The sequence below is a fragment of the Ambystoma mexicanum genome, chromosome 4p (assembly GCF_040938575.1).
Source record: "Ambystoma mexicanum isolate Mex_15411 chromosome 4p, UKY_AmexF1_1, whole genome shotgun sequence".
Taxonomy (NCBI): domain Eukaryota; kingdom Metazoa; phylum Chordata; class Amphibia; order Caudata; family Ambystomatidae; genus Ambystoma; species Ambystoma mexicanum.
In genome coordinates, this window is record NC_090927.1 from 813,646,571 (window position 1) to 813,669,105 (window position 22,535).

Here is a 22,535-nt window from a genome sequence, read left to right on the forward strand (position 1 = left end):
GTTGACATGTCATTGAGGATTGGGTCATATAGCGACCATCTGCGTGGAGCATTGAGTCTGGGGGTTTTGTGCCCGGATCTCCAGGATTACTGGGGCATGGTCAGATAGGGCTCTTGTGCCGATGCATACCTCCTTGACAAAGGCGAGTGTTTGAGGGGAAGCCAGGAGGAGGTCGATCCTCGAGAAAGTTCGGTGGACGTAAGAGTAATAGGAAAAGTCTTTTTCGGTGGAATGAATCACCCGCCGTGTGTCTACCACATCCAGGGATCGGAACAGATGTAGGAGGCTTAGCGCCTGGGTGAAGTTGCTCGGAGTCGGGGGTGAGAGCTGTCCCTCATAGGGTCTGGTACCCCATTAAAGTCCCCTCTGATTGTTTGGCCTTCTACAAAGCTTGAGAGGGAGGCGCCCAATGAATCGTAAAATTTCGGTTATCCAGTGTTGGGGGCATACACTGAGACGAAGGTGTATAGGTCTCCTAGCGGGAGGCATTTGACTGCTACGAATCTGCCTTCCAGACATGTTTTCATTTCCAGGACATGGGGGGGTTTAGGTCCTTCCTGAAGAGGATCGCAGTGCCTCCTTTTTTTAGTCCCTCCTGAAGCAAAAAACTGGAGTGGATACAGCCGGGAGCGGAGCCGGCCCACGTCTGCAGGTAGCAGGTGGGTCTCCTGGAGCATGGCCACTGCCGCCTCTTCATCCTGGAGTTTTAGCAGGATTGCTTTTCGTTTGGTGGGAGAGTTCAGCCCATTGACGTTTAGGGAGAGGAGTCTTAGGGTTTGGTGATCCGAGGTCGGGTCCCTCTCAGTCATTCGGCCCGAGGGGGGGAGTTGAAAGTGGGTGGACCAGTCGCCATTGTTGGTGTGCGCTAAGAGTGTGTCATCCTGCACTTGGAGTTTTAACACGTGCCCCCAACGGGAGGTTGTAACTTTAACTAGCGGGTGGCCCAACATTGTGTGTGTGGACGCACCCTTGGCCAACTGGGCCATCTTGAGAATTGAAGTGTTGTGCAACGTGGGTTTCCAGGAAATCGGTGTTGCAACTTTCCTTGGAATGGGCAAGATCGTGGGTACATTCTGCCGCCGCCCTTGCCGGGGTATCTTCATTTAGCAGTAAGATGATGGTTGCTTGTGCAGCCAGGCCAGGTGGTCGGGAGGTAGGTGTGTTTTGGGTCCCTAGGGCGCAAGATTGCCCTTAGTTATCTCCTCCTGTTGTTCCATTGTACCTTTGACCATGATGACCGCCTCGGCTTTGGGGAGGGGGGCCGCTCCGGGTCCTCAGTTACCTCTGGGCTTGGCGAGGAGGTCTCCCTGGGTGAGGTTGGATGCATGATTTTGTTTGCGTCCTCTATATGACTGATTTGTTGTACCATGCCTTTGTAGGAGAATGACAAGGCCGTTGGGAATAGCCATCTATAACGCATCTGTTGGTCCTGGAGAAAGAGTGCCAGAGGTCAGAGAGCTTTTCTTTTTTTGGAGGGTAAGTATTGAGAGATCTTGGTAGATCTGAAGTGGAGTGCCCTGAAAAGAGATTTTGTCCCTAGTGCGGCTGATGGCTGAGATGGCCTCTTTAGTAGTGAAGAAATGGACCCTGGTAATGACATCTGGGGGGAGGTCTGAGTCCACTCCCCGGCGCGGGCGCAGTCTGTGGGTGCGGTCCAGGAGAAGCTGGGAATGGTCCAGATCCGGGAGCAAGGCCTGGAAGAAGTTCCCTATGTATTCCGCCAGGTTTTTATCGGGAACGCCTGGAATCCGGAGATTGTTGCGACGCGCTCTATTTTCGAGGTCCTCTTGTTTGAACTCCAGGATCTCATTCTTGTCTTGTAGTGCTCTAATAGCGTGCTGGACTTCCCCCAATGTGGTTGTGTGATCTTGCGAGCGATCTTCGATCTCTCCCAGTCTCTGCTCCACCTCCGTCACCCTTAGGTCCGTCTGTTCTACTTTGGTGGTGAGTTCTGATAGGCAGGAGCAAAGTTCCGTCTTGATATCCGCCATGAAAGCCACCAGGTCTTTTTTGGTAGCAAGGGCTTCACTCTCTTCTTGGTGTTTCTGCGGGGTAAGTTTACGAGGGTCCTGTTTTTTCCCCTTGTCTGCTGTTGTGAACATAGTGGTAATGTCTGAGTTTTTACTGGCTTTCGTTAGTTTAGACATGCTAGCTGTGCAGGGTGGCCACGCCAGGAAGGATTGGTGGAAGAAGACTTGTGGAGGAACAATCACACCGAGAACTCTGTTGAAGTGGCTTTTGCGGATCTGAGCGCGTTATTGGGCTGGGCAGTTGAGTACCCCCAATGGTCACCCTTGCGACGCTCCTCCTGCGTTGGGGAAAGGGCTGGGGGCCAGCTTTGTTAACTGGAGTTGGACCGAGTTGCTGAGTGGTAATGTGGGCCGGGGCGCCCCAGGAAGCTTTCGGGGGGATGAGAGGTCTTGTAGCGTTGGGCCTCGGCTGGTAGGGACCTTCGTCTGCTATGTTGGTTGGAGCAAGCATGGATTTGTTGTAGGCTTGATTTGCTTTTCGGGTGAAGAGGGGGACCCAGCCAGTGCTGATTCAATATGGCGCCAGCAGTGTATATCCTTTCCCTGGGTGGTGCCTCAATGCCGCCTGCGAACAAAAGGGGGGGACCTCTGGTGGTGACGGGGCCAGCTTCTGGGCAGCTGCCAACAATCTGCTGCGTTGGGGAAGGTGGCAATGCTGGTAATTAGTGGCCGTGAGGCCCGTCCCTGGACTGCCACCGGCCGATCCTATAAATGGGGCAAGTCCTCGTGGATCTGTTGGCGGTTTATGGGAGTGGGGCCAATGTTGAGCCCGCAATAGCAGTGTCCAGCAGTGGGGAGGATGTTCAGGCCAGTGTTTCCAGGATGGTTGGCCTGGAGGGGGTTCCGCACTGGTACCTCCTTGGGATATCCTCTGATGTCAGGGTCTCAGGTCGCAGCCAGTTCGTGTGTTGAAGTTGGCCGGGGGGTCCCCACTGTGCCCCGTGCTCCCGGAGTTTCAACTGCTGGGGGGAGGGGCCCGGCCAGCCGGGGTTCGATGTTGGGGGCTGGAGGTCGTTCACGTGACCTTCCTTGAAGCGGGGTGGAGGGGCCTCCACCCACGTTGTTCGTTGCGGCTGTCCGTCGGCAGCGAGGGAAGCCCAGCCCGACCCAGCTGTACTTGCTGTGCCGTGTCTCTTCTCCCGGGTAGGTGTTTCCCTCGCGCCGCCTGCTCCCGTTCGTGTTGTAAGAGCGGGGGGATCCCGGCTGTGGTCTCACCACCGCTCCAGCTGTTGCATCCTACGCTCTGGGGCCGATGCAGGTTCTCCTGTTCAGGGCGCCGTCCGCCTCTTCCCCGTCCTGGGCCACCCTCCGAAGCTGGGACTGGGGGCGCTCACACGATGCAGGGCGCTAGACCGCCTCTCTTCTCTGGGCTCTCAGGTCTTCTCGCATGACTATCACAGTGGGGTCCGCCTCCCCTTCCTAGGATCCTCCGCATCCGCCATCTTGGTTTTCTGGCTGGCGCTGTATGCTGGTCTTCGAGTGCCGAATTCGGGCATAACGCTCCAGCGTTAGCCTCTGGATTTTGGCCCACTTATGCTCTGGAGGTTCCGATCACCTTAGCTGGTGTTGGTGGCCTAATTACCACACATGAATCGCAACATTTTTACGGCAGCAGCGGGCCATCCACGGGCGGCTTTAGAGGAGCGACCACATCGATGGCGCTCCAAGCCACGCCCCCATTCAAACTTTTAACATACAACACTTAACAACGACCCTCCCTTTTAAGGCCTTTTCACCCTCACCCAATTCTCCCCTTTGAGCCTTAGAGGTTATATCGTTTCCACTAGTACTTAATCACCCAGAGTAAAGAAGAAAAAAAAGCAGTTTCTAATGTATACACTGTGTCTCCCTTTTTTCAGACACCCTCGCTTTTATTTTCCAGTATTCAACTTATTCCCAGTACTAGTCAAGATAGCACTATGTGCGCCGCCTTCTACCCCCTTGCAGAGCTAGGTTCTCGTCTTCCCTTTTACACCTTATTATCCAAATGGCCATATGCAGGGAAAGAGAATAGTATTGATATTTTTAAAGTACCCACAAGTTTACCTCTACCTGACCTCTTATAATCTGCCCCCCCACTCCTTTTATTGTCACTCGCACTTAATACTCACGTGCCCGTCTTGATCCGAGAGTCTCCGGACTGGGTCCGTCCAGGCGGCGCTGCCTCACACTCAATGGCTGCCCCCGGCGAGCGGTTTTGGAGCGGGACCCGTACCCTTTCGGCTTACTGCATGCGCACGTCTAAGCGTACCAGTTGCCGTAGGCGGGCAGCTCTCTTGAGCGGGCGCACCGTGCGTCTCCACTGCGGCCCGGAACGTCTCGTGCCAAAAGGGGACGACAAAAGGCAAATCACGCCTTCGCGGTCACCACTGAAAGCAAGCGTCCCCAATAAGGCAGTAACCCCCCTTAGCGAGAGGCAATAACGGACACACCCCAGGAGGGAATGAGACCACGACCAAGTGCGGGTGAAGTTAAGAGTTTTATATAAATCGATGTAGGGCATGCAAAGGACTCTGCAAACTCCAAGAGCGCTCTGTCTGACAATAGCAAAGACAGTCATATTTATTACAAAAATACGTCATGCATGATGTAAGCTATATGGGCACATACTTTCGGGGATTGGGTGGCACTGGCTAGACTATAAACGATGTGTAGAGGCGCTGCTCCAGAATTTGTGAACGTCTGCGTGATGCCAACCTGGGGTGGACGGGTCAGCTGGGCTCTTTGGGGTGCAGCTGCCAGGTTGGACGCGGTCTGTATCGATGATTGGTGGCTGCACTAACACTTGGCCCTTGTGGCCACACACACAGACTCATACTATACAATTCCAGTTGTCCTGCAAATGCTACAATGCATTACTCTAAGGTCAAGTGGGAAACAGAGAGAAACAGTATGCAACATGAAGCTTCACCAATACATCAGTATACAGTTACCCTTAACCTAAGGGCCTAGTTTCATGAGTCCAGGTGTCTGGTCAGGGGGCACGGGGTAAACTGTTTTGTCATTCTATTCTGTTTGATGTAGTGAGGGATGGTTTTACGATATGTTACTACAGGGGTGAATAACTATCTCCATGGCCGTTAAACTCGGAGTGAACTGGAATACCATTGGGTCAATAAGGGCACATAACTGGCCCCTCAAGGCGGTCGGATTTAGGACCAGGTAGCTCATAATTCACTTGGCCAGGCCATAGCGGCCTCTGACATGGGGGAGGTAATCCGTTGAAGCGGGTCCAGCAGGAATGTGGGGAGGTGAGGTTGTGCTGCTCTGGCACCAGCAAGCCCCAGCGGGCCTTGGCGGGAGGAGGGGGAGATGGCCTTTAACTCCGAGCAATTATCTATTCACTCGGCTGCACAGTTATACCATTAGAGAGGACGAATGCTAAAGCTGGGAGCATTAGGATAATTACTCAATTCTGCTGTTTACATACGCGTACATTTCTACATTCATAACAATGGAGGCTTCCAGTGGCATATGCAATACATAACGTTAGTCGATCAAATACTTGTAATTCATGAGACAGTCAGTTGAATAACAAACGTGAGGTAGTATCAGGTCGGGTCGTGTACTCAGGAGCATGGAAGCAATATGTAAATCTAACATTTTCGTTTATAGTAAAAACTGGCCTAATGCCTTAGATGGCCTACATGCTATTCAAGCGTGTTTCACTGCAACACACACAAGCATTCTATATATTGCTTTTCACCTGTCCTTTGTACATTAGCAGCAAACAGTTAGCACAAGGTAGGGTTTTCCGAGAAATTACATTAAACCTTTAGGGCACGTGGTGTCTTGCGGCGGGCAGTGGTCATCTTGCTTTAATAACCTTATGAGTTTTATCCCTTTCCAACACACATTTAAACTGTCGGGGTTTGGTATCTGTAGTTAGCCCTTCATCTGAGGGTTCTGGACAATGGGTCATGGAGGGAGGTCATGGACACCATATATTTTGAATGCTGGGGGTTAGATGCAGGGTCGGGGCATACCTCATTGGGATGGTTCTTGTTATTTTCCAGACTCCGGCTACAAGTCAGGTCACTTCTAGGGCAGTGATGTACTGCAGAAGGTAAATGATACAGTTTTGTTCTGATTCTTGTTCGTGTCTGGTTGCTCGTGAGAACGGGCCTTCAGCGGATCTGCCATTGGGTGGAGGCAAGGGGGAAGTGCAAGGCTCTCTGTGCACGGTCAGCGGGGGCCAAGCTACAGCTTTCGCACGGGCTTGGTTCAGTGTATCTAAAATGGAGTCTTGGCGTTGACAAAATGGTGTCTATGGTATGTTACACTACGGGTTGGGTGGCCTTGCGTGTCGATCAGCAGCCACCCTGCCTCCCGTGCCCAGGTGCATAGGGGGCTGCTGATGAGTCATGAGCCTCACGTAGGTGGCCAATGTGGGGGAGGAGGGTCCTACAGACCTATCCTCCCATACACAATTGGCCAAATAAACCTAACCATATCAGTTTTCTTGGCGTAATTCTTGATCTCTGTCACCTTGTGGCAAGTAGTGTCAGATGTCGGATTGCCAGGCTTGTACCAGTAAGCTGACTGCCAGGCTTGGACCAGTAAGCTGGCCCTGATACACCACGACAGCAACTTCCACTCCCATTTTTCACAATGTGACCAATATGTTCATTTTCAACCTTATTTATGTGGTTAAAGTACTCAGCATAGCCTATTTAAACAGCGTATTTGAAAGCAAACATTTTGGGTGGCTTTCTTTCCCATACCTGGTTGGACCTCACTGACTTACAGGAACCTATCAAAGTCTCTTCTCCGTAAACCCTGGACCCTAACCATGTCCTAGAAGGGGTTTCTTGACCTCTTCAGCTCCTCCTGTTTTTGGACACAGGAGTACCTAAACCCTTGCTTTGTATCATTGCTGGCTTAAGGAGATTGTGCACCCTTTCTTCTTGTGATTAACTAGTTGCTGGCTTCCATCTCGTAACACATCTAGGTTGTGATGGCAGATTTCAAGCCAGTCTGGTAAAACTGCAGTAGCCATTACTGAGGGACGGCTAGAGCGAGAAGGAGAGGTTTCACTTTGGGCCTGCCTTGTTCTTTGCTGTTCTACTCCTGAAATGCTCTTCCTGTCCCGCTGTCCTTCCTTCTCCTACCTTCTGGGCCTGCCTACGGGGAACCTGGTTAGCCTTAACCTTCGAAAGAGGACTAAATAAGTTGCATTAGCTGATCCACACCTCTGGCTCATCATTATCTTTTACTTTTCCTTCCTCCTCAAGATGTCCCCCACTGACAGTCCCTCCTGATTACTGCTTCTGATCTGTTCCCAGGTTCTTCTCGCAGTGCATTCTCATGAGGTATACCCTCTTTCAAGCCCTTCAACCAGCCCCCCACCTCCTCACTACCACCTTTGGTTCGGAATGCTACCACCTCAGCCTCAAAATCACCTCCACTCTCTAATGTTGCCACTTCCTACTTGATCTTAGTATCATTTTCACTGTCCGATTTTACCAGCACTTACTTAGTACCACTTCCACCTCCCTTGGCAGTCTATTTAACTCTTCTGCATGTGCACAGAAAATGGCTCGAGGTAAGCTTGCAACTATGTTTCCTTGGAGAGGAGATGCTCTGCCAGGAGACAATATGTTTGTTAGTGTGTATCCTGTGTAGGTAAACCTGCTGTCAGAAAACTGTGCACTAGTAACATAGTATCGAGCACAGGTCTTCAGGGCTTTCTATTGGGAATGTTGCTTCTGTTAAGAAGAACGTTCTGGGTTTGTTGGCAAAGGGGTGCATACCCATCTCTTCTGTATCTGTCCCCTGCAAAGTGATTGGAACAAAGGAAGGGTGACCAGGGGATCCTCTTCATAATGCCCCCGGTCCATTATCCACTGGCTCGGAAGGGCACATTGGCCCTTAAGTCATCCACTTGGTGGTCCCCAGAACTAGACGGGACTTTTACATATTACATCTCCAACCCGGCCCATTTTTCTGCGGCTTCTTTCGAGTCCAAGGTGCTTAAATCCAATACCAACTAGCCGCCCAATGACAGACTTTCTAGCCTCATGAACTAAATCCAACAGCATCTTAGTGTGAGAACCTTTGGGCCTTGCGAGAAGCAAGACTTTCCTACACCCAATGAGGAGAAACACTTCGAGGATGCACCCTAACTGGACTAACTAGTTGTTCTGGCCCAGTACCAGAAGTCTCCCATTTTATAAAGAGGCTGACTGTAGACCCTCCTTTTTGTTTTTTATTTATTTTTTTGTTTTATTGTTTACAGCGCCAACCTAGCTCGAGAGCAGCGAAACGCTGTACAGAGTATGGGTAACCAGCAGTTGGGCTGGCATTGTTTAACAGTAGCGCACTACTGTGACGTCTGCATCGGTCTGTGCGTCAGTATGTGCGCCCCTAGGAATTGGTCCTTGGTCACGTGTTGTTGAAAGAGCAATGTTTTGAGAGGTTTGTGAAATTCGAAGATTGTGGGGGTATTCCGAGCTGACACGGATCGAGTTCCAGACAGTGGGTGCATGACAAGAGAAGGACTGTTTCGCGTCTTTGTGGACGAGTTGTGATTCAAGCGGGTTGGTCGATTAACTGTGCGAGGAGTATGTTCCACGAGCTAGGTGGAGCTTAGTCACCAGGTACGCTGGTGTGCAACTCGTGACTGCTTTGTAGATGAAGCATGCAGTCTTGAACAGTATCCTGGCTTGCAGTGCAAGCCAATGTAGTTTGTGTAGGATGGAGATCATTCGGTGAAATTTCCAAGTTTCCATAATAAAACGTGCTGCAGCGTAGTGTAGTGCACTGCTTTTTGGAGAGCCAAGTGAGCAGCTGGCTCCCCTATTATAAATACTGATGATTCATGAGGAGGTATCAGGGGAGCATGAGCAGTTGAGAAATGGAATACAAAAGAATGCTGATGGGATGAAGTGGTATTCATAAAACTTGCTGTCTTCTCTCCCCAAGACGAGTGGATAGCAGGATGTAAACACATTGTATCAAGAGTGATAGTATGTATATTCCTCTGATAGACGTTTCTTCACAATTTGGCGCTACTCGGTACTCAAATCAAGAGTGAAAACATGGGAGCTAATTTTCGAGTTTCCGAGTAAATTACACGAAGGGTACCTGCTACGTTTACACTTTTTCGTAGGCAGGGCCCCTCGGCGCAATTTTCCACTTTTGTAGAGCGGAGTGCAAAGTGGTGTGTAAAAAGGCAGCATACATGCGTTTACACTGCGCCATACAAAATGAGTAAACGCAGCCTGCTATGTACGCATGGCAGGCAGCGTTTGCAATGGAAGCCTATGGAGTCTGACTACTTTTTGATGGTGTTTGCTGGATGCAGGCGGACTCCATAGGAACCCACAGCATTTGGGCCAGCATGAAAATACATGCTGGCGAAAGACAGGAGTATTTGCATGGCGCAGAGGAAGGGAAAGGAGGAATCGTAACATATGATCCGCTTCTCTGCTCCTTCATATCAATGACAGAAAATATGGCGTGGACTAAAAGCAATGCATGAAATGGTACATTTTTAAAATGGGCTCCACAGTGTGTGTGTTTGTATATAATACTCAGTAATAATGTATCGATAATTGTGATTCCTAATTTCCAAGAAGCTGTGTTTCATGGTCCTTGCCCGATCTTTATTGTGATACATGCGTGGTGATATGTTGGAGAGGGCAGAGTGAGCAGAAGGATTTCAATTTCCCTTTAAACAAAGCACATGCGTGCCTTTAAATCTGCTTGTTTTACGTGCATGCTATCTTCATATATTTCTCCATGCTGCATGCTTTTTTAATCCCCTAGGCTTCAGAATGTGATTCCTTTGATGACAAATCTGTAGTCCCTGCCACCTGGTTTCCAACCGTTGGTGTGTAGCACTCGGCATTATTGTACAATGTACAGTTTCCAGTTTTAACAGCGTTTCCTTTTTATATTGTTTTCTAGGAAAGAGAATCAGCGTTTCCGATTTCCGAGTGCAAGAGTGGTTTTTCCCAGAAAACACGCCTGGATTTGAGAGACTTCCCATTCAGTATCATGGATTCTGTGGTTACGCTCTTGCTGCAGCGGATGGCCTTCTTCTGCCAGGTGTGCTCTCTTAATCACAAACCATGTAATTGTCCTCAAAGCTATGCGTTCATGTGTCCTATTTCAGATGTGTCCTGCTGAAAAGCGGAGATGCTCGGAAGGCTTCTTCATGTACTCTTCTGGGTGACGGGAAGATGGAATAGCCACTCCGCTCAGGAGATTATTCTATATGTTGTGCAGAAATCTATCTCAAATGTGCACTTCACTGATGTCAACATTGGAGCAGTCAAGTGAGCCTGTTTTCCTCCGAGGTCCACTCTATAATTATAATAATAATGCTGTTGGCTCGGCTAATGGTTAATCCAGTTCTTTACACTTCTACAAACAGCTGTCATGTTCACAGAATGCAAGAGGTCATGCAAGTGACACCATCTGCACTTTCAACCCCTGAAAAAACTACAGGAGATGACATATGTGGCACATGAAGTCAACATTCAAATCTAGTGTCTTCAAAGCTAAGAAATGGTGGGAATAGACATCCATACTGGGGATACTGGGCTGCCCAGGTTCTGAAGCTCAACACAGCTTCATGGACATCGCGCCTCGTTGCTCCTTTGCTCTGGGTCAACCGGCGCACCGCGCTCTTCATCGGAGAAGGTCAGCATGATTGAATGGTTGGTTGTGTTCTACTACATTCATGTATCAGTGAGACGGTTTCCAGAAAGAAGGCCTGCGTCCTTTCCTATGTACAATAGCTGCTCAGGGCACAGCCAGAATGCAGTCACTTGGTGACTCTGGATAACGAGTAGCGCAGTGCTGCTGCCTAATTAAATGCAGCCTTCCTTTTGTTTCTGCCCACTGCATTTCACTGATTTTACGGAGTCGGTTACCGGCTCATTCTACCCTTACACGATAGTCCAAGTCATGTTGAGTTCTAGTCGGCAGAAGAGAAAGCGTCAGAACCATTTCTGCAGTGGAGAAACACACCGGATACCTAATGATTACCCTCTTTATGCTCAAACAAACCAAGGCTAAAGCGTCCATAAAGGACGTCTTACAGGTATGGCCTTATTTTCTATTGTCTGTGACTCTGTAGATGGCAGAATAGTGTGTACACGTATTCATGCTTATACGGAAAAACGTGTTCCATAAAGCAAAATAACAATATACATACACATGAGCAATATCAGAAAACATGGGTGTATAAAAGAATACAATCTGGCGAAATACAGGTTACAAAAGGCCAACATTTCATAAAAGCAGAATTTCAGCTAATCAAGATAAAAACAGGTGAGACCAATATTAAGATGCAGGCGCAAAATGGCCTTAAGTGCTAGTAGTTGGCAAGGCACCTTCGTGGGGTCTGCCCACAGTAACCAAAGTAGAGTACTTCTTTTTGAGGAGGATATATAGCAAGTCTGATATAATAAACGGCAGATGACATCTTCTTTATAACTCAGTGCGCTTTGACACCAACCTTTAAAACGGGATTGCTAGAGACGTTAATCGCAGCCCAGTGCTCATATCCGGTTGCAAAACAGGTACATTTTTCAAGTGACTAAAATAATTGCCTTTAGGACGAGGGGTTGCTACGAGTGCAGCTTTTTGGCATAAACCTTTCTTAAAGTTTTCTCGAAAAATTCACAGAAAAAGACACCATCATTAAACAGTGAAATAGTCAACTTTACATATAGTAACGAATGGGATTGCTTACTGTTGGTAGGTTTTTCTGTAATCCGCTGCTGAGTGGTTCAGGAAGACCAACCTGCAGTAGATGCACAGCGTTTGCAGCAAGTACCTTCCAACTCCAACGGTAGTGCGTGCAACAGAGCAGACTGGCGTTATCCAGTGAGGCCAGGGTATAGCTCATCACTCATCAGCACAGTAAGGGAAATATACGCTTTATAATAAAGCAAAGTATTAAGAATTATTCTCAAAAGAGAAGTACTTCAAAACCAGAGTACAGTATGTCTAAGAGCCTCTACCATCAGCACCCAGAACAAATATCCGAGTAGGCTGATCGGTGTGGCATGAGCCTTTAAACTCTCCCACAATAATTGAAGGGGAGATATGTACAGTCTCATACTTATACACCAAGTATTAAAAAATCTCCTAGAATAATTGATCTGTTTCTCTGTGTCCGGCCTCACACGGATGTTACATCATAGCATCCTTCTTAAAACAAAATCGTCGACACCCTGTGTTTCGGACACCAGCATGTAGTGTACAGGCCAAACTTCTATCCCACTCTGTGGTCTCCTAGCAGGCTTTTATGAGGACATATGAAAGTGTTTCAGGGGCCAATTAATGTTTCCCCACTTGGATAGTGATATAAAATAATTGAGTGACGTTCTGGATCATGTAGAATTATTTCATCATTTAGAGATGTCATCCCTAGAAAATCAGGAAATGTTCTTAAATGCACTTTTCAGCCCCATACGTAGATATTTGAAGGAAAGGTCCTCTTTAAGTATAGCAGGTTTTTACCGTCCGTGCTTCCCGAATCTGCTTAGAACGGCACATGTTCTAGGGAAAGGTGTGACAAAAGGATAATGAGCTAACATGTCATTATTGCTTTAGCAGTGCTGGTGATTTTGAAGGTTTTTCCATTTATAATTTTTATATTTAATTATGCTTTGCCCATAGTGTCTTGTATCAAATAGGCCCGATTACTCTAATCAATCAATCAATTAAAAAAAAGAACACCCCTAATGGCTCTCTCTGCTTGGAAATCCTTCATTGCATTTCCACTCCTGCCTGGATGCCTAAAATATTGGGGAAGGAGGGACAGATCTTTCTCGGTGGCACTTTGGAACTCCCGCCTGTCAGTCTCAGGAAAGAAGAGAGCCACCTACATTTGAGTAAATATTTAAAACGCTCTCCTCTTTCCAAACCATTCTTCCATCACCAGCTAACTCACCATGATACTAGTAAGATATATGGTGCCAACTGTTCAACTTGCCTATGCGCCCTTATGGGCGTAAGATTGCACTATAAAAATACTATTAAACTGAACTGACTAAACCAATGTGTTACCTTTCTCATTTACAGTGGAAAGGAGACTATTTGTTCTAATCGCCTTTTGATATGTCATGTGAAGGGAAGGCCCTTGGCCCTAAATAATCCATGTGGTTCAGTGATGGCTTGTGAGCAATAATTATGTTAATCTCAATAATGTGGCTGGCTATTGGCAAAAGCAAGCTATTTCCAAGTCATGAAAACAAATAAGGTCTTTGATATTTTCAGGTGGACTAATTTATGTTTGTGTTCTGGTTTTTCAGGTAATCCAGAAATCGGAATTTTGAAGCACAATGAAAAATATTATATTTTCAGTTCCAAGGACTCAGCATATGAATTTGCACAAAATCCAGAGAAATATATTAGTTTGATTGGAGAGAAAGCAAAGCAATGTGCAGAGCTCATCCAGCTTCTAGAGCTCCATCAGCAGTTTGCTTCTGTCACCCCTTACTCTCAAGTAAGTGGTAGGGTTGTGCTGCCCCTGAATATATCTGCCATTTTCTGTCATGCTTGAAATGACTTTGTTGTGGTATTGTAGGATTTTAAAAAAGAAAGTGCAAATAGATCTTCTTTTTCTCTGTCTATGTATAAACGTCAGATTGTCTGTCAATATTATCTTGGTCACTACATGATTATTTCACTTTTGCAAGAAATAATATGAGTAACAGTTTGTGTATGCTTAAAGCTAGACGTGGGACATTTCAACTGAAACCCGTTTAATGTTAAATGTGTGGGTCTTATCCATTGAATCAGAAGCTGTTCCCCTAAGCATGCATAACAGTACATTGTAGATTTCTTTTCCGGATGATGCCACTGTTGAGTCGATAGGGGACAGAAAACTTCAGGTGAAGTTCCATGAATTTTATCCACATGTTTTACGGCATTGCATCTGCTTTGTATACGCTCAAGACAGGTGAATGCCACAGCCTCATCCACAGCTTATACAAATAAGCTTATCAACGCCTGCAAACCTTTCCTATCTCGTTCCAGCTGCACTAGAGCGCTAGTGCTCTCAAAAATGGACTACTGCAATACCCTCTTTCTCGGCACGTCAGAACCAACCTGAACAAACTACAGGTGCTTCAAAATAATGCCCTCAGAGCCGCCCTCAGCATCCCACGACACACCCACATCTCCAGCATCAGGCAAGATGCTTACTGGCTCCCTGTACGAGACAGAATCCCTCTCAGATCCCTCGTCGTCCATAAATGCCGCTCCAATGACGCACCCAAATACCTGCCAGACAAGTTCCACAATCACACATCAACTAGACCAACTAGAACGCCATACTCCCATTGCCTTTCCGTTCCCAAATTCTCCCTAAAAAAAAGCAGGTGGCGCCAGCTTCCCTGTTCTAGCTGCCAAACTATGGAACACTATGCCACTAAACCTAAGAGCAGAACCTTCCTTTTGGACTTTTAGAGCCAATACAAAAACATGGCTTTCCAACAAAAATTCTGCTTAATGTACTTCTTCTCCGCATGACCTTGTCGACCATCTTGTAACCCGGTCTATTACACTTATTGTTGTTATTTCACAGTTTGTATTGTATATTTTTGCCATGCTGTAACTGTCTCTAAGTCTCCGGCGCCCGGTTACCCCAGGGTTTGGCGCGCGGTACAAATAAAGAAACTAAACTAAACCTCTAGGGCTACTAAGGGCCGGTAACCTGCCGGTAATTCTGGCGGGTTACCGGCAAACGCGCCTTGTCTCCACTGCCCCATATCCTGGTATTACTGGGATACTACAGGTGGCAGAGTGACAGTAAGTTTCCATTCCCATCGAGTCCCATAGGACTCTATGGGATTGGATTGCCGCAATCACGGGCACTGGTACTCCCGCTGCCCGTGATTCTGGCATTTTTCTGCCGGTAGGGACCGGAACTACTGGTGCTGGAATTACCAGCGATTGTTCCGGTATGTTGTCCCAACAGGCAAAGTTGTAATGAGCCCCTATGAGTTACTTAATTTTTTTACCACATTTTTGTTTTTTATTCTTGCTCCAGAGTTGTCAGCAAAGCAGCTTGTGTTTCTCCTCCAGCGGGTACGTCTGTCCTGAGGAAAGTTTTGTAGTAGTGGGATGTTTTTCTTCAGATGAGGTCTTGGTTGGAGTTCTAAAGGATTTGTCTTGGATCCCATATCTCTCAATATGGATTGTGTCTAATCGTATCTTCCATATGGTTTAAGTTCTTTCCATCTTTCTATACTCGAGTGAATTTATGTATTAAGATGAGACTTCAATTCCAGTACCCCCCCCCCTGAGCTTACTCTACTGCACCATTCCCTATCTTCTCTTCTAAGGGTGTACACACCTCTGCGCCTATAGAGGAGTCTTCTTCTCCAGAGTTGGTCTGCGCCGACTCAAACAGTGCGGCCACCAAGTGCCTCCAGGCCATCAATGACTCTCCCAGGTCATCCCCCTCTGTTAACTGCCTCCCCCCCCACACCACTGTCTCCGCTTCTACCCATTTCTGGAGGTCCCACCACCACACCTCCCCCCTTGGTCTATTGATAGCTTTCCAGCCCATGGCGATCCTGCGCTTGGCCAGTATGTAGGCCAAGTCCTTTAGTTTACTTACAAGTTTCATCTTACATGGTCTGGGAAACCCTCCCATCATGCACGCCCACAAAGATTCCACCTCTGGTTTAATGCCTTTCTCATTCAAACGGTGGGCCACCTCCCCCCAGAATCTTCTTATTTCAGGGCATGCCCAAAACATGTGTACCATTACCACATTCACTTCTCCACATTTAGGAAATTTCTGCATCCCTGCATTCTTGAATCGTACAATCCTCTGAGGAGTCATGTACGCCTTATGGGTGATGTACAGCTGGATTTGTTGTAATCTCGCATTTCTAGATACTTTTTTGTGGTACCTCTGGGCTCTCACCCACAACCGTCCCCCATGGGTTCTCTGGCTTCCTCTTCCCAGTCTCCAAAGAGCTTTACACTGCTTTGGGAGTCTAAGATGAGGAATACGTTGGAGGGCACAATCCATTCGAAGAACAAGTTACTTACCAACTGGTAACGTTCTTCCGACTGGATGTTCCTCCAACGTATTCCTCATCGTCCTCCCATCCTACCCCTCTGTAGATTTTCCGGTGTTATTACCACTTCAACTCTTGCAAGGCTGACACCTGGCTACCTACACTATCTATACAGCACAGCAAGATGGGAAAAACAGAACTGAGGCCAATGTGCGCCACACGTGCTACTTGTATACCCGATGACGTCACCCTCAACGGAGGCCTTCGAGGGACTTCGACTCGACGGCAATCGACACGCGGCGCCCTGTTCGGAGAAAAAATTTCCGAAGCAGCTAATGCTGGACGAATACATCTAAGATGAGGAATACGTTGGCGGAACATCCAGACGAAAGAACGTTACCAGTTGGTAAGTAACTTGTTCTTTGCATATAATTGTTACACTGTTGTGCATATTTCAATCATAGGCAGTTTACTCAATTTATCACATCATTATACATATTGTAACACAGGCCATGCATGACCATCAGTTTCGTCCGCTGGGCTTTTTCGTGGCGTAGCTTATGCTAAACAAAGAGGTTGTAGAGGAGGAAACAATAAAAGAGGGAGAATACATAGAACATGTAAGAAGACTAAGACCCAGATCAGATCACAAGAATCAACAGATAGTTTGACCAAAGAGGAATCCAAGAACTTGATTATCAATTTGTCAAGCAGACAACTTAATCATGACAAGGTCAAAGTATTGAACAAAGGACTTTCTTTTGCACCTTCTAATACTATTGATTTAGTGAAACCACAGATAGCTCTACATACATTTGTGAGGAAATTGAAATGAAAAAAGTACTTCCATTCTAAACCACCCATGCCTTGCACCTTAACACCCAAGATAACCTATTATATCACTGTGGCAGGACAACATTTACAAACTCCTGGGTATTATGCCAAGCTAAAAAATAATCCAACCAAACAAATTCAGCAGGAATACAATGTGATTTTTCTAAAATGGCACTCTAAAGGGTTCTTACAGATATCTACATAATGAGGAACCCACGCTACCCACCGTATACTTCCTCCCTAACCTCCAGAAGCACTATTCGATTCTCCCTGAAGTTAGACCAGTTGTAAGTGGGATAGGTTGGGTAACAGAAAAGGTGTCTAAATACATAGATCTGTTTTTGCAACACTTGTTACACAACTCTATTCCTACTTCTGAAACTCCACGCATCTAATACTAAAACTGGAAAATATTCAAAGAAAACCAGAATATTTGTTAGCTTCTTTTGATGTTAAGGAACTCTAAATTTCCATAGACCACTCCTTAGCCATCAGTGCTCTAACAGGGCAGGGACTGGAAGGATAGGGGACAGTAGACGGCTCATTCTCACAGCAGTTCTTAAATGTGTGATTTCAGACGGGAAGGAGAGTTAACTGGTTGTAACATTGAAACTGCACCAAAATAGTCTCATCAGGATGTATAAAGTAAGAAGTTAGATGCCCCCAACACAAGTGTTTGTCCTTCCCGCACGGTCGCAGAAGTTAGCGCCTCGCCAACATATGAAGGGTTAGCCACCCCCCTACCGAAATTCTAGCCTAAGTGCATGCCTGGAAGCAGCCTATTGTGTGAGGTAGTTAATACGTACCTACCCTGTGTATGAGTCTCTCTGTCTGGTAGCTCTATACCACCCAAGCTGTGCCACAAGTGGCCTGGCCGTTAGTAGTTGTCCCCTGGTTCTCAAACAACTGGAGACGAAGGTTGTGAGAAATCTCGCTGTGTGGAGGCCTGCGCAGAATCTTGATCCTACAAGCCACGCTTGTTTTCGCGGCAGTGCCCACATGCAGCACTCCATCAGAAGACAGTGGCCCTATCTCATCAGACTAGTGATCTCTATAGCGGTGCTAGTGAGTGACTTAAGGAAGGATGATCGTGCTCCCCACTTTGAACTATTAGGAAGGCACTGCTGTTCCCATATGTTTTGCTGCAGATAAAGACATAACCTTGCTCCTTGAAGGGGCTTATCTAGAGGCCACATCGAGAATGGCCCTAGGGCAGTGGTCTTCATCTGGGGGGCTGATCCCCTTGGGGACCCAGATTTCCAGGCAGGCCCCACACCCTTTTTAATGTAAAATATAAGCAGATTTTCTACTGCTTATATTTTTTTAAAGCAGACATCATTATTTTTTAAAGAGCCTGGGCCACCCCACAGACATCCTATGGGCCCGGTAGGGGGGGGGGGCAACCCTTAGATGGAGGAGGGGGGCCAGAAACAATATTTTTACTCGAGGAGGGCTTGGTATGAAAATCTTTGAATACCACTGCCTTAGGAGCTAATCTCCCACTTATATGCCAAAACCACAGCAGACAGCGATGTATATGATGGGGACAATGCTGTGTCATCCTCCTCTATATGTTCCCCGACAGGCAGGGATACCGAACGCAGTGCAGGCCTGTCAAGTACACAGCATCACTAGACCCACAATGCGTTTAAAGGGTCCCAGACACCTAAATTTGATGTCGCTGGCAGAGCAGAATCCCAAATAAAACAGTGCAAATCGTTCACTGAAAGACTCGATATTTTCTTTGCAGCCCTTGGCGAAACTGACAGTACTATTAAGAAATCTATGCTACTCTTCTTTGCTGGAGGGGCAGTACACACAATCTACTCTCAAAGACTCTTTCAACCCCTACTACATGCTGATTACAAGACTGTTCAACTGTGTTACGCAAGTCAAGGCACCCAGGTTCACTTGATGCATTCCACCAGAGGACAGCTAGACACATCATACACTGTACAGAATGAAGAGGATGAAATAAGGACACCACTTATACACTGCTGTTTTTTTTACTCAACTCCATGGTCTAATTTATCAGGAGCCCAGAATATCACTGTAGCCTATCGTCAAACGGAGACGATCTTACAAGATGGCTGCCACCAGAGTCACACGGAGGAAGGAATTAAATCGGTCTGTGGAAGACGCACAAACCGTGAAGACTCACCCAGCAAAAAGAAGTGACTTGAGAGATAAAGTCAGTCAGCTAAAGTGCCACCGAGAGCAAGTTATGCGTGCACGAGTCAACATGACTTCTGTGAGGGATCCCTGCCCAGCGTCGGATCACACTTGTGTAAGATGTGCAAAACCCAACAATTTTGCAAAGTTGTGCAGAGCACCAAAGCCAGGCACAACTACCCCCTCAAGACTACAAAAGAAGCATACTCCAACCACGATGCACAACAATTTAATCAGAATTGGTCATAGTTCTAATTGACACCGGGGCGTCAGTCAGTGTCCTGCCATGGTCCCAATTCCAAGGACACACTCCAAGGCCATGGCTTGTGCTACCCAACGTGCACATTTTTACATACAGTGGGTCTCATTGGGCCACTGTACGGTGTGCTTCACTTGACAGGCGCGCCACACTAGAGTTTACAATGATCATTACTTAGAACGAGCCACCTACTGTGTAATACTCGAAGCCAAGGACACCTGCTGAGCTGCGGCACAGCATAGCAGCTGGGGTTGGTACACTTTGCATTCAGCATGTACCAGGAAAAGGTTGACTTGCACCTACAAGAATACTGTGACCTAATTGAAGCGATTGCTTATCTAAAGGATCACAAAGTTTGCATGTACATAGACCTAACAGTACAACCAGCAGCTCTACGACATCTGAGATTTCCAGTCCAAATGCTAAAAAAAAGAGTGACTGAGCTGAAAACATGGGAATCAGAAGGAACATTTGAAAAGGTGAACGACCCCATGCCAGGGAATTTCCCCAATTGTCGTTCAAACTAAGCCTAAGCAGTTGGATGCCATCTAGATATATATAAGTCATGAGCCTACCTAACAAGTATTTTGGAGGTAACAACACCCAACCTCCAAACTGGACAATATCATTGCTGACCTGCTGGGATCCATGTTCTTTTCAACACCAAACCTTAACACTGGATATCACCAGGTATCTCTGCAAGAGGCATCCAGATATATCACAACATTTCCCTCTCACTTTGAGCTTTTCAAGTTTAAACCCCTTAGCTTCAAGGTCTAGTCAGCTGCTGAAGTTTTTCAACACAATAATTGGGAGACTGCTAGCGGGACATCCCTGTGTGTTGAGTGTGAGTGACAATGTGCTGTTTTACGCATCAACAGAAAGGATCAACTCAGCGGGCGAGCTGCAGTATTTCGCCGTGTCCGAACAAATAGCCTCAAATTGCACAAAATGAAATGCAGTTTCTTGAAAAAGGAAGTGACATTTTTCAGATCTGTATTCCAGGAGATATCATTCTGTAGACCCAGAGAAGGTAGCAGCTCCTCTTCCCATGTCCCCATCAAAGGTAAGGAGCTTCCTCACCATGGCAAAACTCTGTCTGCATTTCATCCTAGATTGGTCCACACTGAACGAGCTGCTGAGACAGTTTACCAAGAACGATCATCTGCGAGATGGATTCCCAAGGAAAATAATCTATTTTGGGACACACAACCAGTACTGGTTACAGATATCACAACTGCGTTCTTTGATCCAGCAAGAAGCTTGGAAATTCTGGCGGTTGCGTGCCCTGTAGGCCTGGGTGCTGTTCTGGTACAACTAGCTCATACTGGTACCCAATGAGCAATTGCATACGCCAGCAGCACCTTCACGCCCTTTTACCTATATGGCGTTGGTCCTCACACAAATTAACAAAACTGGATGAGCACCAACAGCTTTAAACTCAGCCGGAACAGAACAGAAATCATGATCGCACCCAACAATCCGGACCGAAACTGCATCCAATGGGAAGCTGAAGGAACCTTCATAAGTAGTTAAAATCTAAGAATATTAATGGACAACAATCTAACACTGGAACCACAAAGAAATGCATCTTCCACCTATGCACAATCAAATGTATGCTACCTTTCCTCACCATGATGTATTGAGACAGTGTTCCACTAAAGGTTTCAACTGCTGCTGTGGAAATCGTGTTTGCATCTCAGCCTCCATTAGGCTCCATGAGGCAGATGCAACTCCAAGATGGCCGTCCGTAATTTCGCATCTGCCTTTCATTGCCCCCATCAGGCTGAATTAGCCGTGATTGGCCAACTGAATTTTCTTCTACCAATCCCCTTCGACGGCAGGCACACGCCGGCCCACCCACTAAGGCCACCCAACAAGGCAGCTTCCTGTCCTGAGCCTGTCCAGAGTCGACAGGGCCAAGAACTCTGTCTATTTGCGCCACAAGCATTTGGCTCTGCAACCTCTTGATGCCGTAAACCTAACTGCCTGGTAAGCACCATTTTGCTAACATCACCAATGACTTGAACTTGCAGTGATCATTCCGATGTTCGTAACGCTGCACGTGATTGGATACTGTTACCTAAAATTGTGTACGGACCTATTATTCTCTAATTACAGCTTTGTGATCATCTCCTTATTGTGCCCTTTAACTCACTACACCTTGTGCTGCTGTACTTAGTCATCATTCCCACTGTGCATACTTTTCGGCCTAGGCTTTCTTAGCATATTGCGTACAATCTGATTACTTTGCGTGCATTGATCTAAGTCCATAATGCTAATGGTGTTAGGCAGAAACCTGTGCAGTTCCCTTAGGGACCCCTGACTACAGGTGTTGGCAGTAAACCCAATTGGTAGCAGTCTGTACCACCCAGATTTACCTGGTAGCTGTCAGCTGATCAGTCAGACATCTCTCAAGAAGAGTTAGACAGTATATAGAGTATACACATTAGGTACAAAGAGACAGTAGCACAAGCAAACACTGACCAGAGCTTTGGTAGAAAAGTATATAACTATTTATTTAAAAACACACTTGTAAAAATACACTGGCACTAATATGTCAAGCAAGTTCAAACACAGTCACTAGAAATATATACACCTCCCTGATTAATTATTCGACAAGTCTTAGGAAAAGGACACCACTTATTATCGAACAGAAGTGAGCGCTTAACCAAGATGGCACTCCAATAATTATTTAAAAAGGCAGGGAAAAGGCAGAATTAGAAAAGCACACAATACCAACACTTTTAAAAGAACCACAGCAAGTCAAGAAAGGCGGAGTCTACTGTAGAGGAAGAAAGTTCATAGGCCAGGCCCACTCTTGGAGAGAGCAAGGCGGAATGTGCCCAAGATCACACAGTTGAAGTACACTTTAAAAGTCTTTGCAGATAGTTCAAAAAGGAGTTGGATCAGTTCAGAAAAGTTAGTTAACAGGTCCCAGGTCATCCCAAGATAGAGAGTCAAGGATTTACGGGACACCTTGAACAGTCTGTTGCAAGGGAGACCAGGCGGGACACAGTACATGAAATGGTGAGAAAGCTCCAGCGGGGGCAGTTGTTCCTGGCAGCGGGTGCAAGTCGGTGCTTCGTCCAGGGGAAGAGAAGATCTCGACGTGGAGGAAAGCTGGAGGTCGTTGCACTGCCAGGGAAGAAACCAGCCGCAGAGTTTCCCGATTAAAAGGTACAATCCTTTTATTCGCGGTAGTGGTGAAGCGTGGCTATCCAGCCGCCGGGGTGCTTGGCA

At 46.9% G+C, this 22,535-nt stretch overlaps 1 protein-coding gene across 2 annotated transcripts in view; it reads left to right on the top strand.

Annotated features, from left to right (window-relative positions):
- Window positions 1-22,535, top strand: part of CFAP206 (cilia and flagella associated protein 206) — a 901,100-nt gene that overhangs the window by 708,148 nt on the left and 170,417 nt on the right. For both annotated transcript variants that reach the window (XM_069606378.1, XM_069606379.1), the window contains exons 10-11: window positions 9,942-10,082; window positions 13,304-13,497. In XM_069606378.1, coding sequence (XP_069462479.1) covers window positions 9,942-10,082; window positions 13,304-13,497 — 335 coding nt within the window. The remainder of the gene's footprint in view (window positions 1-9,941; window positions 10,083-13,303; window positions 13,498-22,535) is intronic.